General features: G+C 33.0%; 1 protein-coding gene and 1 long non-coding RNA gene across 2 annotated transcripts in view; one reads left to right on the forward strand and one right to left on the reverse strand.

Annotated features, from left to right (window-relative positions):
- The window catches only part of LOC131016237 (uncharacterized), a 44,799-nt gene that overhangs the window by 10,847 nt on the left and 16,193 nt on the right, over nt 1-17,759 (forward strand). The gene's annotated exons all lie outside the window — the stretch shown is intronic.
- LOC131016226 (metalloendoproteinase 3-MMP-like) lies at nt 1,932-3,029 on the reverse strand. The gene has a single exon (XM_057944871.1). It carries the CDS (start codon nt 2,999-3,001, stop codon nt 2,078-2,080), a length of 924 nt encoding a protein of 307 aa, XP_057800854.1. The 5' UTR covers nt 3,002-3,029; the 3' UTR covers nt 1,932-2,077.

A 17,759-nucleotide genomic window follows, 5' to 3' on the forward strand; every position in this document is an offset into this window, starting at 1 on the left:
TAAGATGAGAGACGAAGAGAGAGAGAGCTAAAATTGAAATGAGTATAATTAGGGAGAAATGTAATTAGGCAGTAATTAGCGAATATTTTAATACTTAAATGACCCCTGATTTTTTCCAAAAAAGGAAATGTGTCATGTAGGTTGGGACAACCCAAAAAGGAATACGTGTCATGAATAATGGGACGGAGGGAGTATAAGATAATAGATTAAATTAAAAAAGAAAAGATAAGTATCGAAAAGAAAAAACAAAACACAAATAAAAAAGTAAGGGAAAGAAAAAGAAAAACATAGTATTAAAGTGCATTGTATAACTATAAGATATAGAGGAAATTAAGGTACAAAGTTGTCACATTACAATGGAATAATTACAAATACTTTTAAGATAATAATATGTGGATCCATTTTTATTGAATTGAATAATTATTTGCTTAAATTAATAAATATTAAAATAATTATAAGTTAATAAGTTAAAAAAATTAAGAGCAACTAAATAAAAAATATAAAATATGAAGGAATAGCAAAAATGGTTAGAATAATTTCATACGTTAGTTACATTCTCTGATTATTTCATTAGTTACATTCTCTGATTATTTCATAAAAGTACAAGTTAATGAAAAAATCATAACAATTGTGAAATTAATGTAAAAATTAAAAAAATACAAATAAATGACTATAATATAATCATACGTTGAGCACATCGATGGATAACTACTAAAAATACATAATAAATTAGTGAACTTAAAAAATAAAAAATAAAAACATCAAAAATTACTATTATAGCAAAAATAATGTCATACGCTAACACACCGATCAATTAGTAAATAAAATTATCCTATAGAACATTATATCACAATAAATTAGTGGACTTGAAATAAAAAGAATTTATATAAAATAGGAAAGAATAGCTAAAATGTTAGAATAATATCATACGCCAACTGCATTCTTTCATTATTTTATAAATGTAGTATATGTTAATGAATAAATCATAATACAAATTAGTGAAATTAGAATAAAACTTATAAAATATAAATGTATGGATATAATTGTAGGAATAATGTCATACCTTGAGCACATCAATCCATATCTCAATAAAAATATGCTATAGGACAATATATTATAAATAAATTAGTAAATTCAAAATAATAAATTAAAAAAATATATATGATTATGAAAATACATTGAGCACATCGATCATTTACTCAATAAAATTATATCATAATAAATTTAATGAACTCAAAATAAAAAATAAAAAATATGAAGGAATTATTATAATTGTAAAAATAAATTAATAAAAATAACAAAAAGAAAAAACAAAACAAAAATGAAAAAGGACATGGAAAGGAAAAACGAAACAAAAAGTATTATTCCTATATTATAGTATAATGTATATTAAATTTTAGAGGAATATCCTGACATTTGTTAAAGTATATTTAAAAAAATAAATCGTAGTATTATTTTATCTATGAATTTTTATTCTTAAAAACAATATCAGTAAATATGATCATGATAAATCAAAATAATTGTATTTTAAATGAAAAAAACTAACATAATCGTGTTTATATCTTTTTCTAAAATGAAGTGCCAATTTCTATGTATAGGATCTTGATTAGTGGCCATATCAATATTTTGTTTCCAAAATTGTTGCAATAAATAAAGGGAAAAAATTCTTTAGAAAATTTCCAATATTAATCAAGGGTAATTTAGTAATAATAATAATTCAAATTAGGAAATAAATTTTCAAGGGCATTATGTGCGCACATATTATGTGTATTTAGCAGTACTCTTAAATCAATACCTTTTTAATTATCACACACCAAACTTTGAAGTTGGTATTCAAAATTAAATGAAACTTCAATAATTTATAGGCAATTAAGCCTTAATTAAAGTAATACTCACACACATGTTCAATAAATTACTACAAAATCCCAAAGTAGGAAAAGAAAGAAACGAGTTTATTCATATTTCTTATAATGGGCTACACATCTATATAGACCATACAAAGACAACGACAACAACGATGAAAACATAAAATTAAAGACTATTGCAAATATAGGAAATTAAAAGAGAATTAAATATGCTAATTTTGGTAATTGTACAAATATGCAATCCCCTGAATATCATCTTCCTGCAAATTGGTCTTAACCTCTCCTGAGCCAATTGTAGGGTACATGATTGCTTCCTCAATCGCACTATGCCCCAACCCAAGAAGGTGCCCGATTTCGTGCACAGCAACGCTTTCCAAATGGATAGCATCCGCACTTGGAATGTCGGCGGCGGACCAATTTTCGTCTGCATCGAAATGGAGTCTGCCGTCAGTTGGTGCAAATGAATGAGCTAGGATTCCGTAGGGCCCATCGAAAGGGCTTCCATCGCCGTGGTACCCCTGCTTGAACTCTATAACTATGTCGGCTTCCTGGTTGTTTCCGACACGTGAGAAGGAGAAATGTGTGTCGCTTTCCCATCGTTGGAAGGCACGCGCCACGAGGTCTGCCGCAAAGTCCGACGAAAACCGGTAAGTGAGATGGTTTTTAGCCGGCGGCCATCGAGGCTCGCCTCGAAAGAAACTGAAGTGAGACACTGTGTGGATGGAAGTCGGGCGGGGGAGGTGGTTTTTGTTGCGGGGTTGCATGTAGTTAGTGCCGTTGACGATGTCCGCCACTCCACAACGAGGGGCTCTCATTTTCGATATCGTGTCGTCATCTATGACTCCTGAGGGTTTGATGTGGAAGTTTTTCTGATAAGTTTTGATGGCTGATTCGAGGGCATCGTCGAAATCACCATTAGTGGCTTCATTTTTATTGAGGTAACCGAATCTCTCAAGATAGGCCTTGAGGTCGTGGACCTCTTTCGTGTTGTTTCCCTTTTGATAACCTTTTAATTTCGTGATGAAATCAAACGGTGGGGGATTTTTGTCACTGGAGGTGTTCCTTTTGGCAGTGATGCCAATTAGTAGGAAAATGAGGAAGACAAATAGGATAAGGTAAAAACGCTTAATAGCCATTATGAGTAAGAATATAGTATAATTTGTGATGTATGGTTGTTTGATGCATGCTAAAGCTATTTATAGACATGTGAAAGGAATTTGAATGTGTATGAAATTCTCCATTAATTTTGTTAATTTCCAAGAGAATTGACAAGATGATTTTTCTGTATTGAATTGAAAGCCATTGACTTGGCATTGTATACAAATAAGATACAACAAGCAACTATAATCTACATTTCGTCTAACTAAATAACAGGAAATCTTGAACGAATGTACGTGAACGAAATATTTGTTTCATTCCCTTTACATTTTTCGTATTTCTTAATAAGTGTTCTATTTCAAATGACATTCTTCTCATTTTATTTTCATTTAATTACGGCTTCCGTCTATGAAAGTTATATATATATATAGAACACATCTTAAAATAAGAAATAAGAGCAATTTTCAGTGTATGCATTTAATGTATAATACGTATGAATTCGCTGTATAAAGGTATGAATTGTGAAAAATAAATTTTTGCTAGCTTTGGGATTCGAACTCAGGACCATAAATCCATGCAACAGGGTTACGAATCAACCGTAGATCTTGATAATCTAAGGGCTGAAAATTATTTATATTTTATATTTTAAGAAGTATTTTTATTTTAGCCCTCCCCTTGGATGGATTTATGGTCATGATGAGTTCGAATTCCAAAGGTAGCAAAAATTTATTTTTCATAATTCGTAACCTTGTTGGATGTTATTCATACGTGTTCTACATAAAATTCGTACATTGAAAAACGTTTTTATTTTTATTTTAAGAGGTGTTTTCACGGTAGACCTTCCCTATTCATAAGGAAGAGGTTCAATTGAGAAGCTCAAACACTACAAAAAAACCGCGCATTACCGGCGGCTAAATTCCCGCCGGTAATTACCGACGGCCCTACGACGCCGAAAGAAGGCGAGTCGGCTTTCTTGTTTAACGGCGTTATTACCGGCGGTATTGTCGCCGCCGCTAATTACCAGCGGTATTACCGGCGGCATTGTTCCCGCCGGTAATTAGAGGCGGCTCGCCGCCGGTATTTTAAAATTAGTTTAATTTATCTTTAATTTTAAAAAATCTGTAAATTACCGGCGGCAAAATGCCGCCGGTAATGCTTTAATTAAAATGACGCAGATCCCCTTTTCTTTCACAGAACTCACGCAACCCTCAAACCCTTCTCGATCCCATACCCTGCCGCACCTCCTCGCCGACCCCCAGCCGCCGCCGCCGCCGCCGGCCAGCCACCCCTGCAGGTATTATTTCTCTCTCTTTCTCTTTATCTCTCACTTTCACATTTAATTTATTTCTTTAACATTTAATTAGTTGAACGACGCCGCGCCGTTGCCGACACCGCCATCGCCACCACTCCGCCGCCGACCACTACCGTACGCTTTCGTTCTCGTTATTTGATTTATTTATTAATTATTTTGTTAGATTTAAAGTAATATTAATTAGATTAATTTTAATTAATTTATAAGATTTGAAGTATGATTAATTAATTTAAAATTTGTTTTTTAATATTATTTTGTTAGAATCTAATTAATGTTTATTTGATTAATTTTAATTAATTTATAATATGTGAAGTGTGATTAATTTTAATTAGTTAAATTATATTTAAATTTATTTTTACAATCTAATTAATAATTTGTTGGAGTTTGATTAATTTTAAATTAAAGTTTGATTAATTATAAAGCATGATTAATTTTAAGTACGAATTTGTTAGAGATTTATTTATGTTAAATGAAGTATGATTAATTGAATTTTAAGTATGCTAGTATATATGTGTTTATCATGAAATGATATGATATTATATATTGTGGGATAGATTTAATCAATTTCTTAAGGATCTTCTCCCTTTGGGATAGAAATTGATTATTTCTTAAGGATCTGATCTCCCAACAAATGATTGTTTTAAATTTCAAACTTTATTTTTTATTGCTTTATATGTATTGTATTATTGCTTCGAGATTGGGGGGCCGGGTAGACCTAGTATAGGCTTAGTAAATTAGGACCACTATGGTCACTATAGCTGCTGGTAGAGTCGAGCACTTGGTAGTTAGGATAGTGGGGTTATGCTATCGAAATTTCGTTTGATTCAAGTAATTTATGATATTTTATTTATTTTTTTCAATTAGAATTTTCAAGAATGAGTGATAATCACATGTGGATGTATGCGAGATACAATGATCGTTCTGCATTTGAAACAGGGCTGGAGAGTTTCAATTCCTTGATTATGCGATAAATCAAACGGCGTATACAGATGGAGTAGGTAACATTAGGTCCCGGCTCTACGGCACTGGAAGTGCCGGTAGGAGCCAGGTTAGTAGGGGGTCTTCTCAAAGCACAGTACTTCCATGATGTCTCAGCAGCTGTATGAGACACGGATCTCCACGCTGGAAGAGCGTCTTCAGGCCGAACAAGCAACACGTGAGGCCGAACGAGAGGCTTCTCGAGCAGAACGTGAGGCCCTCCAGCAGCGTATGGCTCAAATCGAGGAGTTCATGAGGCGGTCAGGTCAACTACCTTGAGCAGCACTTTATGTTTTGGAACTATTAATTTCATGTTTTGGACTATTTAATTAATTCATGTTTTGGAACTATATGTTTGAACTATATGTTTAGGAACAAAATTACACTTGCACTTTCTTTTTACATTTATGTTATGTTGAGCAACTATTAATTTCATGTTTTCAAACAACATTACAATTAATTCGTAACAAAGTAATAAATTCAAAATAACGACGAATGGAAATAAATTCAAATTACTTATCTTATAACAAATTATCTCCTTGTTTTTTATAAAAATAAGGACGTATGGAAATAAATTCAAAATACAATTATCATCATAAAATACTAATGGTGTATATAAACTATATTGATTAAAAAAATTATATAATAATAATAATAAATTAATAAATAAATACTTTTGCGACATAAAAATAAAGACAAAAACGAGTTCGATCCGTAATTAACAGCATCTCATCGATACCATCTCGATATATTATAAGGTTATGAATATATATATGATTTTGTATATTGAATTAGACTTTAAATGAATTAATAGGTACTATATATATCAACTAGAGCACAACTAAGATGGGTGACCGACTGGGAAGTTCGTCTAAATAAATAATAAATAAATAATAAATAATAAATAATAAATAATAAATAATAAATAATAAATAATAAATAATAAATAATAAATAATAAATAATAAATAAATAATAATAAAAATAATAAATAATAATAATAATAATTAATTAATTAATTAAATTACAAAAAAACTTTATCGGCGGCATTTGACCGCCGGTAACGAGAATACTCACCGGTGATATTCACCGCCGTCGTCCGATGAATATTACCGGCGGCAAAGTCACCGACGGTAATTACCGGCGGCATCGGTATATCTCCGCCGTTCGCCGAGGACATATAACGGCGGGAACTACCGCCGTTAAATACCGGCGGCGTGTTTTGCCGCCGGTAATAGTGTTACCGACGAGAAATATACCGGCGGCGAGACGCCGCCGGTAATGCCGCCGGTAATGTAATTGCCGGCGGCCGTGTCGCCATTACCGACGGCAAAACGCCGCCGGTAATCCCCGTTTTTTTTGTAGTGAAATGTGTTGAGAAGTTGAGAAGCAATCTAATACGTGTGAACAAGTTAGTACATTTTGATGAACATGTCAATTAATTTTTATGAACGCGTGCTTGATTTGGAGTTCGATCCCCAGCGTGGTCTTTTTTTTTAACAAATTAAATAGATTCGTATGTTCGTCAGTTATATTGATATGTTCAAAGAAGTTATTGATATGTTCATTAATCTCATTTATAACTTCTCAATAGAACCTAACCCATACATATATATAGGGGGCGGTTATTCAATAAACCACCCTTATTTTAAGAATTACGAACCAGCAAAAATGCATGAATTTTATGTATAACACGCATGAATAAACTGTATAAAGGCATGAATTGCAAAAAATAATTTTTGCTACCTTTGGGATTCGAACTCAGGACCATGAATTTATCCAACAAGGTGATGAATCAACCATAGATCTTGATGATCTAAGGGCTGAAAATGGTTCCTAATTTATATTTTAAGAAGCGTTATTATTTTAGCCTTCCCCTATATATATATATATATATATATATATATATATATATATATGGGTGGAGGTTTTCTTTTATTAGGATTTTGATCTTATGAAGCCGTGGCTGAAAGAGCGCCGCACCTGAAGGCAGTCAGGCTCCGGTCGCCGCTGCTCGCTGGGGCCGCCAAGGCAAACACGCGGTCTCACGCTCCTCTCGCACGCACCGTTCGCCGCTCTCCCTTAAAGCAGTCACGCCGTCCCCACCGTCCAAGCCGCTGCAAAACAAGATCTGGCGTCGAAAAACCAGATCTAACCGGCGCCGCTGCTCGCGCTTCCTCGCCGCTGCCCGCCGCTCATAGGTACCTCGCCGCTGAGTTGTCCAGCTCTCCAGCAGAGTCGCCCCCAGCAGATCTCTTTAGGCTGATTGGTGCCTCGCCGCTCCCTAAAGGCACTCACGCCGCCGGCCGCTGAAGACTCCGCCGCCGCTGCTCGCGCCTCCTCGCCGCTGCCCGCCGCTGATTGGTGCCTAGCCGCTGCTGTCATCCAGCAGAGGCTCCCCAGCAGAGACGACACGCAGTGTTAAATTGCAGCGGAGGAAGATCGAAGAGGCATCACGGCAGATTCACGCAGCCGCCTCGCCGCCGCTGCTCGCCACTGGTGCTCGGCTCCGTCGCCGCTGCTCCTAAACTGCCGTTCTCCTGCCGGTGATGGATTCGAGTTCGCCGGAGGTCCATCGTGACAAGGGGGGCCTCAATCTTCCACTGGTATCTTCTAATTTTGACAGGTCTCGATCTAAGTCAACTGAGATTCGCCTACCACAAAATCAACAACCGAGGATTTTGGAGCAGGGGAATTTGAAACTTGACGAGGTTTGTTTGTCCTCTACAATACCGTCTGAAGGAACAGCTTCTGTGCCTAACTACACAAAGGTGCCGCCACCAGAGGGTAGGATTTCCTACGCCTCGATCATGCAAAACCGGGTTGAACGACCTCCAGATTTACCGGCGCATAAATTCTCAGCTCTTAAGGCCGAGAAACTGGCTGATGGGTTCTCTCTCACCATTCCAAAACAGATGTATCAAAAACGTATTGCTGAATTCAAATTCTCTGTTATTGGAAGGGTGTTACTACGGAAAGGAAGCAAGCCACAGGCGACACATCAGTTGAAGCTTGAACTCAACAATTTGTGGGGTATCCAATCAGAGTGGAAGCTTCTCACTTTGGGTAAGGGTTTCTTCACCATGAAATTCTCTACTCTTGAAGATAAAAAACTTGCGAAAACAAAAATTGTTTGGGATCTGGCTGCGGGTTCCATCCGCCTCCGCGATTGGGTGCCATGTTTCAATCCCTACAAGGAAGTCTCTTCTATTTGTCAAGTTTGGGTTCGGATTTATTACCTTCCGAATGAGTTTTGGGATCCTGAGGTAATAACAGCAATCGCTAGAATTATTGGTTTTCCAATCAAAATTGATGGTGTATCAGCTTATGGAGAAGTCGGCCATTTCATTCGTGTGCTTATTGAACTGGATCTCGCTCAGCCATTGCAGGAATCGATGCTTATAGATTGTGAACATCCTTTCTATGTTGAGTTTAGCTATGAAAAATTGCCTTTCTTTTGCTCGAATTGCCGCATCACTGGACATCAGGTGGAAAATTGTACAAAGCTTAAGCAGAAGGACAGCCAGGACAGTAAAGAAGCTCTGGAAGCAGATCAGAATGTCGCAATTCCTATCGAGTCTTCTACTGATAATGAAAACAAGGGCAACAAGGTGTCGGTTAAGCACAAAGCTCATTTGGCTTCTACTTTTGGGAAGAATCATGATAAACCAGCTGCGGTTTGGTCAAAGGTTGCCGAACAGGCGGTAAAAAAACAGGTTGCTGCTCCGGTTCTTGAGAAAGAGGCTGTCGAGACGCGAAATGCATTTCAGGCTCTGGATTTGGAGAATAATGAGGATACTTGTTTGGATATGGGCGTGGATCCTATTTCTGGAACGTCTTTCGGGATTCATTTATCTGAGCCGGATTCGTTGGAAAAAATCATGGTTCCGATTCAGGGGGATAAAGATGTGATTAAAGATAGTGACTTGGTCATTAACGAGGAAGACTCGGATGTGGAGGAAACTTTGGAAATGGAGGCTCCGGATGGCGCGGATTTGAACAGACTTTTTTTTGACGACACAGCTGTTGCTCTCGAAAGTGATCCAAATTTGGACAAAAACGGGGGTGTTCCGCATGAAGGTAACAAAGATTTGTCCGCTCTTGCCCCGGACAATATTACTAGTCGCATTTGTCGATTAGAGGAGCAGGTTAGTCAGGGAATGCAATTACTCTCGGACAAGACGACAAAGCGAGGACGTGGCCGCCCAAAGGGCACGGGAAAGGGCATGGGAAGTGAGCCGATGCAAGCGGTTCCGGAAGGTAGCATAAAAGGTCGCCTCAGGAATGCGGGAGAAATGGGCTACAAGCCGAGTAACTTTGTGGTTGATTGTAGCTATAGTGATAGCATGAATGCAATGAATAATATAGTTCATAGACGTTGGTCAGATGAAATGGACGACTATCCTAATTTATGGGATCACTAGTATCTTCAGGTTTCTTAGTTTAACGATCTCTTTTCGAGTTTCGTGCCCTTAGTCTGCGTTTTGTGCTCTCAAGGGATTCTATTTTCTTTTTCTTTTTTAATAAACCTTAATTTAATAATATATATATATATATATATATATATATATGGGTGGGCTACCGTGAGAGCACATCTTAAAATAAGAAATATGAGCAATTTTTAATGTATGAATTTTATGTAGAACACGTATGAATTCGCTGTATAAAAGTATGACTTGTGAAAAATAAATTTTTGTTACCTTTGGGATTCGAACTCAGGACCATAAATCTATCCAACAAGATTACGAATCAACCGTAGATCTTGATGATCTAAGGGCTTAAAATGATTCTTATTTTATATCTTAATAAATGCTCTTATTTTAGCCCTTCCCTATATATATATATATATATATATATATATATATATATATATATACATATATATATATATGGAGAAATTAAGTTTTTAGGAACATTGAACATGTCAATAGTTTTTTATGAACATAGCAATAATTTTATTGAACGTTTAGGGATCGAATCCTAAAGTGTAAAATTTTAAACAAATACATCTTTTCAACAAATACGTCTGTTCATAAAAAATTACTGACATGTTCATCACAATTATTGATATGTTCATCAAAATCTGAACACGATATTTATTCTTAATTTTGGACCGTTTGATTGATCATGATCAATGGATGAGATTGTTTCTCATTTCTTTAAATATTTGTCTTTCTCAATAGAACTTTTCCCTATTCTTAAAGAATAGGGCATAAAATGCTTATGCTTATAAAAGAGGGCATTTTTCACATATAACTTAAGGAATATGACATTTTAAATTTTCACTCAATATATATATATATAGGGACAATCGTGTTTTTACAATTCGCCGTGGCGATTTTTGGCTTGGATTTTGTTAATTAACTCTATATGATTGCCACCTCTCCTCATCGGCGCCGTCGATCCCTTCCAACGCTGGTTTATCGCCGCCTCCTCTGCCATGCCAACGCAATGTACCTTTCTTTTCTTTTGCCGCAACCGGATCCCTTACGGAATATTGCAGGACAAGAGAGATTTAGGAGTCTCATCCCAAGATAATATAAGAGACTCCTTTGTTGTAGTCATAGTTTATGATGTTGCTTTATATGTTCAAGCTGTTTAAAATTCTCGGTTGCATGGGAGCACGAACAATTTTCAAGGCTGAGAGTTACTGCTGCAACACTGTCCGAGCTTTCTGTCGCACCTGATTATATAGAAAGTGCTGGAGGTCTGTCAGATAGCATGTTGTAACTCGAGGAATGAGAATCGCTTATTTTTGTCTTCGAAATTGAAACTCCTTTCTTTTCTTTCATGTATGAATCTTTCTTTAGTATATATATAGGGAAGGGCTACCGTGAAAATACTTCTTAAAATAAAAACAAAAACGTATTTCAATGTACGAATTTTATGTAGAACACGTATGAATTCATTCAACAGAGTTACGAATTGTGAAAAATAAATTTTTGCTACCTTTGAGATTCGAACTCAGAACCACAAATTTATCCAACAGGGTAATGAATCAACCGTAGATCTTGATGATCTAAGGGCTGAAAATTGTTTGTATTTTATATTTTAAGAAGTGTTTTTATTTTAGCCCTCCCATATATATATATATATATATATATATATATATATATATATATATATATATATATATATATATATATATATATATATGGGTGGGCTACAGTGAGAGCACATCTTAAAATAAGAAATAAGAGCAATTTTTTATGTACGAATTTTATGTAGAACACATATGAATTCGCTGTATAAATGTATGAATTGTGAAAAATAAATTTTTGCTATCTTTGGGATTCGAACTCAGGACCATAAATTCATCCAACATAATTACGAATCAACTGTAGATCTTGATGATCTAAGGGCTGAAAATGATTCTTATTTTATATCTTAAGAAATGCTCTTATTTTAGTTCTTCCATATATATATATATATATATATATATATATATATTATTTTAGGAGATTAGGAGATCACTAAAATAAAATACTTCTTAAAATATAAAATATGAATTATTTTCAGATTTTCAAAGTTCGTGGGCAAAGTGTATTTCAATCAAAGTTTGTGATTTTACATGCATTTACAATATTGTTAAATCTAAACTGTAAAATTATCAATATAAGTATTGGATCAAAGTTTTCATACTATAATTTAAGAATAATCCTTAGGATACTTTTTTTGTTGTTGTAAATTTATCATGAGATAAAAGAAGGCTAAGAAAAAGTAGAAAAATTTTATTAGACTATTTTTTTTTCTTATATTCTTCAAGGAGGAAAATACGAAAAGAAATAATATTATCATGAAAATGAGAAAAAAAGTAAGCTGCTTATATATATATAAATATTTCTTTTCAAGTTGCGGTGAGAAAAAAATTACTATTTATACATAATATGTCAAAAGATAGGGAAAATGACGAAGATAAATTTAGTATTCCCTTCATCCCACCTTTTTGTATTCATATTTTTATTTTAGTATGTTCAATATTTAAATATTTATTTTTATTTTTAATAAATGTAGATGAGATTTTTACTTCACTTTAATTACTTTAAGATTCACATAAAATGTGAGATCCTTATTCCACTCACAACACATCCAATTATTTAAAATTCGTATTATTCTTAAATGAATATATAATAAGAGATGGGACGGTGGTAGTATTATATATCGACTTGAGTATGGAAAATGGAGCAAGTTATATCGGTATTATGAAGAGAAGTCGTTGGACTACAGAGATATAGACATTTTTCTGAAACAACGTGTTGCACTTCCAATGTTTGGAATTTGATTAGTGATTTATTTATTTTGAGACATGAATTGATATTTAACATAACATACTATAACTAAAGTAATGAAAATCGAAATATGAGTATAACTAAAGTAATGATTCGAAACCAAGTGTGAAGCAAGTGAAACAACTAAACCGGCGTCGTATTGGAGTCGAGGTCCCCACTCTCCCGTGAAGAATGGAGAGAAACGCCAAGCCAAGGTAAGTCAAATTAAATCATTAATATGAATTTGCCTATTTTTTTCAGACTTAAATTCTTTCTACAACTGTGAGCATTCGCACCTAAAAGTCTGGAGACACTAGAATTAATTTGAATTTCGTAGGTTGCATGTTTCACATACTATGATTTAGTTCTTGCATGAATAATAGTTAGTCTATATACTAATATGAAAGAAGATTTTTTTTTTCATTCAAATTCCACCACCCACCTCACCCCCACAAAATTTCTCTCTTCTATGATTTTTTTTTCTATTTTAATTCATTTCAAAAAATCATTAATTTCGATTTATGAAAAAGTTATTCGATATAGATGTTAAATTAAATTTTATGAAAATATCTTTAATTAATTAGGTGTAAAAATTATAAAAATTAAATATAAAATGAATAAGTTATGATGATTTAAAATGTCAAAATTAATTTTGTTCTCTATTACTTATCTCTAGTGTTGAACATCGTACATTTTTTTTATTGCTTATTGGTGAGAAAATAAGTAGATGTCATTTTTTCCTTTTAGAAAAAATTACATGATTGTTTAATGGGTTAATTGTAGTTTATGACCCACCCAAACTTTGAAGTCATTGTAAAAATAATCCGATTTTTTATAAATACAAAAAGATAGCCAAAACTTTGAAATTATTAATAAAAATGGTTTGAACTTTAAAAAAAAGGAAAAATAACCTAAACTTTGGAGTCATTTGTAAAAACGGCACGGACTCTAAAGTCTTTATAAAAATGGCTTGAGCTTTGATTCTCATTTGTAAAAATGACCCAAACTTGGAAGTCAATAGTAAATATAGCCCGAACTTTAAAATATACAAAATATAGTTTGAATTTTCAAGTTATTTGTAAAAATGGTCTGAAGTTTAAAAAATCTAAAATGGCCTAATTATAACACTCACTTTTCTATTTTTTATGTTTTAAGATGTCATTTTTTTAGGGAATTGAGTGTTTGATAGTTGTTTCGTGCTTAAGTTGTCTTATCTAGGGGTGAGCATCAGGTCGGACCCGACCGACCCCTCGAAATTTTAAATTTTTATTTTCCCTGTTTTACATTCAATTTTTAGATTTAAAACTTAAAAAATCCCATACGAATACATATCTTAGTCTCAAATATTGTCAATCCACAATCACAACAAAAAAACATACAGGTATGGGGGTACAGAACTACAGATTACTTAATTTACTTATGATGAGTTCGTTAATTAATTGTAGATTTAGAACAAAATAATTCACCTGTAGTATGCAAAAGATCGGTAAAGTAGTGAAAATAGTGGAAAGAGAGAGTTACATTGCTGATAATGTCCGTTAATTACAATTGTTTGAAGTGGAAGATTTTCTGATAAGTTTTGATGGCCGATTCGAGGGCATCGTCGAAATCACCATTAGTGGCTTCATTTTTATTGAGGTAACCGAATCTCTCAAGATAGGCCTTGAGGTCGTGGACCTCTTTTGTGTTGTTTCCCTTTTGACAACCTTTTAATTTCGTGATGAAATCAAACGGTGGGGATTTTTTGTCACTCGGGGTGTTCCTATTGGCATTGATGCCAATTAGTAGGAAAATGAGGAAGACAAATAGGATAATTGTAATAACGCTTAATATCCATTATGAGTAAGAATATAGTATAATTTGATATGTATGGTTGTTTGATGCATGCTAAAGCTATTTATAGACATGTGAATGGAATTTGAATGTGTATGAAATTCTCTATTAATTTTGTTAATTTCCAAGAGAATTGACGACATGATTTTTCTGTATTGAATTGAAAGCCATTGGCTTGGCATTGTATACAAATAAGATACAACAAGCAACTATAATCTACATTTCGTCTAACTAAATAACAGGAAATCTTGAACGAATGTACGTGAACGAAATATTTGTTTCATTCCCTTAACATTTTTCTTATTTCTTAATAAGTGTTCTATTTCAAATGACATTCTTCTCATTTTATTTTCATTTAATACTGCTTCCGTCTATGAAAGTTATATATATATAGGGGTGGGCTACCGTGAGAGCACATCTTAAAATAAGAAATAAGAGCAATTTATATATATATATATATATATAGGGGTGGGCTACAGTGAGAACATATCTTAAAATAAGAAATAAGAGCAATTTTCAATGTATGCATTTAATGTAAACACGTATGAATTCGCTGTTTAAATGTATGAATTGTGAAAAATAAATTTTTGCTACCTTTGAGATTCGAACTCAGGACCATAAATTCATCCAACAGGGTTACGAATCAACCGTAGATCTTGATGATCTAAGGGCTAAAAATTGTTTATATTTTATATTTTAAGAAGTGTTTTTATTTTAGCTATCTCCTATATATATATATATACTATTTCTCAAAATATTTAGCATTCTCTATGGATCTTCTCCCTATATATATATATATAGATCATCAAGATCTACGTTCGTCATTTATAACTTCTCATTTTTTTAACAAATTAAATAGATTTATATGTTCGTCAGTTATATTGATATATAGATATGTTCAAAGAAATTATTGATATGTTCATTAATCTCATATATATATAGGGTTAGGTTATATGGAGAAATTAATTTTTTCTGAAAGTTAGGAACGTTGAACATATCAATAGTTTTTTTATGAACATAGCAATAATTTTATTGAACGTTTGAGGATCGAATCCTGGAGTGTGAAATTTTAAACAAATACATATTTTCAACAAATACGTTCGTTCATAAAAAATTACTGACATGTTCATCACAATTATCGATATGTTCATCAACATCTGAACACGAGATTTATTCTTAATTTTGGACCGTTTGATTGATCATGATCAATGGATGAGATTATTTCTCACTTCTTTAAATATTTGTCTTTATCAATAGAAATTTTCCCTATTCTTTAAGAATAGGGCATAAAATGTTTATGCTTATAAAAGTGGGCATTTTTCACATATAACTTAAGGAATATAGCATTTTAAATTTTCACTCTATATATATATATATATATATATATATATATATATATATATATGACTAAAATAAAATACTTCTTAAAATATAAAATATGAATCATTTTCAGATTTTCAAAGTTCGTGGGCAAAGTGTATTTCAACCAAAGTTTGTGATTTTACATGCATTTACAATATTTTTAAATCTAAACTAAAAAATTATCAATATAAGTATAGGATCAAAGTTTTCATAATATAATTTAAGAATAATCCTTAGGATACGTTTTTTGTTATTGTAAATTTATCATGAGATAAAAGAGGGATAAGAAAAATTAGAAAAATTTTATTAGACTATTTTTTTTTCTTATGTTCTTCAAGAAGGAAAATACGAAAAGAAATAATTATCGATTGAACCCCATAAATAATATTATCATGAAAATGAGAAAAAAAAGTAAGCTGCTTATATATATATAAATATTTCTTTTCAAGTTGCGGTGAGAAAAAAATTACTATTTATACATAATATGTCAAAAGGTAGGGAAAATGACGAAGATAAATTTAGTACTTCCTTCATCCCACCTTTTTGTATTCATATTTTTATTTTAGTCTGTTCAATATTTAAATATTTATTTTTATTTTTAATAAATGTAGATGAAACTCTTACTTCACTTTAATTACTTTAACACTCACATAAAATGTGAGATCCTTATTCCACTCACAATACATTCAATTATTTTATTAAAATTCATATTATTCTTAAATGAATATATAATAAGTGATGGGACGGAGGTAGTATTATATATCGACTTGAGTGTGGAAAATGGAGCAAGTTATATCGGTCTTATGAAGAGAAGTCGTTGGACTACAGATATATACATTTGTCTGAAACAACGTGTTGCACTTCCAATGTTTGGAATTTGATTAGTGATTTATTTATTTTGAGACATGAATTGATATTTAGCATAACATAATAACTGAAGTAATGAAAATCGAAATGTGAGTATAACTAAAGTAATGATTCGAAACCAAGTATGAAGCAAGTGAAACAACTAAACCGGCGTCATATTGGAGTCGAGGTCCCCATTCTCCCGTGAAGAATGGTGATAAACGCCAAGCCAAGGTAAGGACATTGCGTTGTCAAATTAAATCATTAATATGAATTTGCCTATTTTTTCTCCCGTGAAGAATGGTGAAGAATGGAGATAAACGCCAAGCCAAGATGAGGACATTGCGTTGTCAAATTAAATCATTAATATGAATTTGCCTATTTTTTCTCCCGTGAAGAATGGTGAAGAATGGAGATGAACGCCAAGCCAACGTAAGCACATTGCGTTGTCAAATTAAATCACTAATATGAATTTGCCTATTTTTTCTCCCGTGAAGAATGGTGAAGAATGGAGATAAACGCCAAGCCAACGTAAGGACATTGCGTTGTCAAATTAAATCATTAATATGAATTTGCCTATTTTTTCTCCCGTGAAGAATGGTGAAGAATGGAGATAAACGCCAAGCCAAGATGAGGACATTGCGTTGTCAAATTAAATCATTAATATGAATTTGCCTATTTTTTCTCCCGTGAAGAATGGTGAAGAATGGAGATGAACGCCAAGCCAACGTAAGCACATTGCGTTGTCAAATTAAATCACTAATATGAATTTGCCTATTTTTTCTCCCGTGAAGAATGGTGAAGAATGGAGATAAACGCCAAGCCAACGTAAGGACATTGCGTTGTCAAATTAAATCATTAATATGAATTTGCCTATTTTTTCTCCCGTGAAGAATGGTGAAGAATGGAGATAAACGCCAAACCAACGTAAGGACATTGCGTTGTCAAATTAAATCATTAATATGAATTTGCCTATTTTTTCTCCTGTGAAGAATGGAGATAATAAAAGAATGGTGAAGAATGAAGATAATAACCAAAATAAGGACATTGCCAAATTAAATCATTAATATGAATTTGCCTATTTTTTCTCCTGTGAAGAATGGAGATAATAAAAGAATGGTGAAGAATGAAGATAATAACCAAAATAAGGACATTGCCAAATTAAATCATTAATATGAATTTGCCTATTTTTTCTCCT

This window comes from Salvia miltiorrhiza, chromosome 1 (assembly GCF_028751815.1).
Source record: "Salvia miltiorrhiza cultivar Shanhuang (shh) chromosome 1, IMPLAD_Smil_shh, whole genome shotgun sequence".
Taxonomy (NCBI): domain Eukaryota; kingdom Viridiplantae; phylum Streptophyta; class Magnoliopsida; order Lamiales; family Lamiaceae; genus Salvia; species Salvia miltiorrhiza.

Bases quoted from the DNA above. Each gene is read 5' to 3' on its own strand.
- LOC131016226 (XM_057944871.1), bottom strand. From the start codon at position 3,001: ATGGCTATTAAGCGTTTTTACCTTATCCTATTTGTCTTCCTCATTTTC.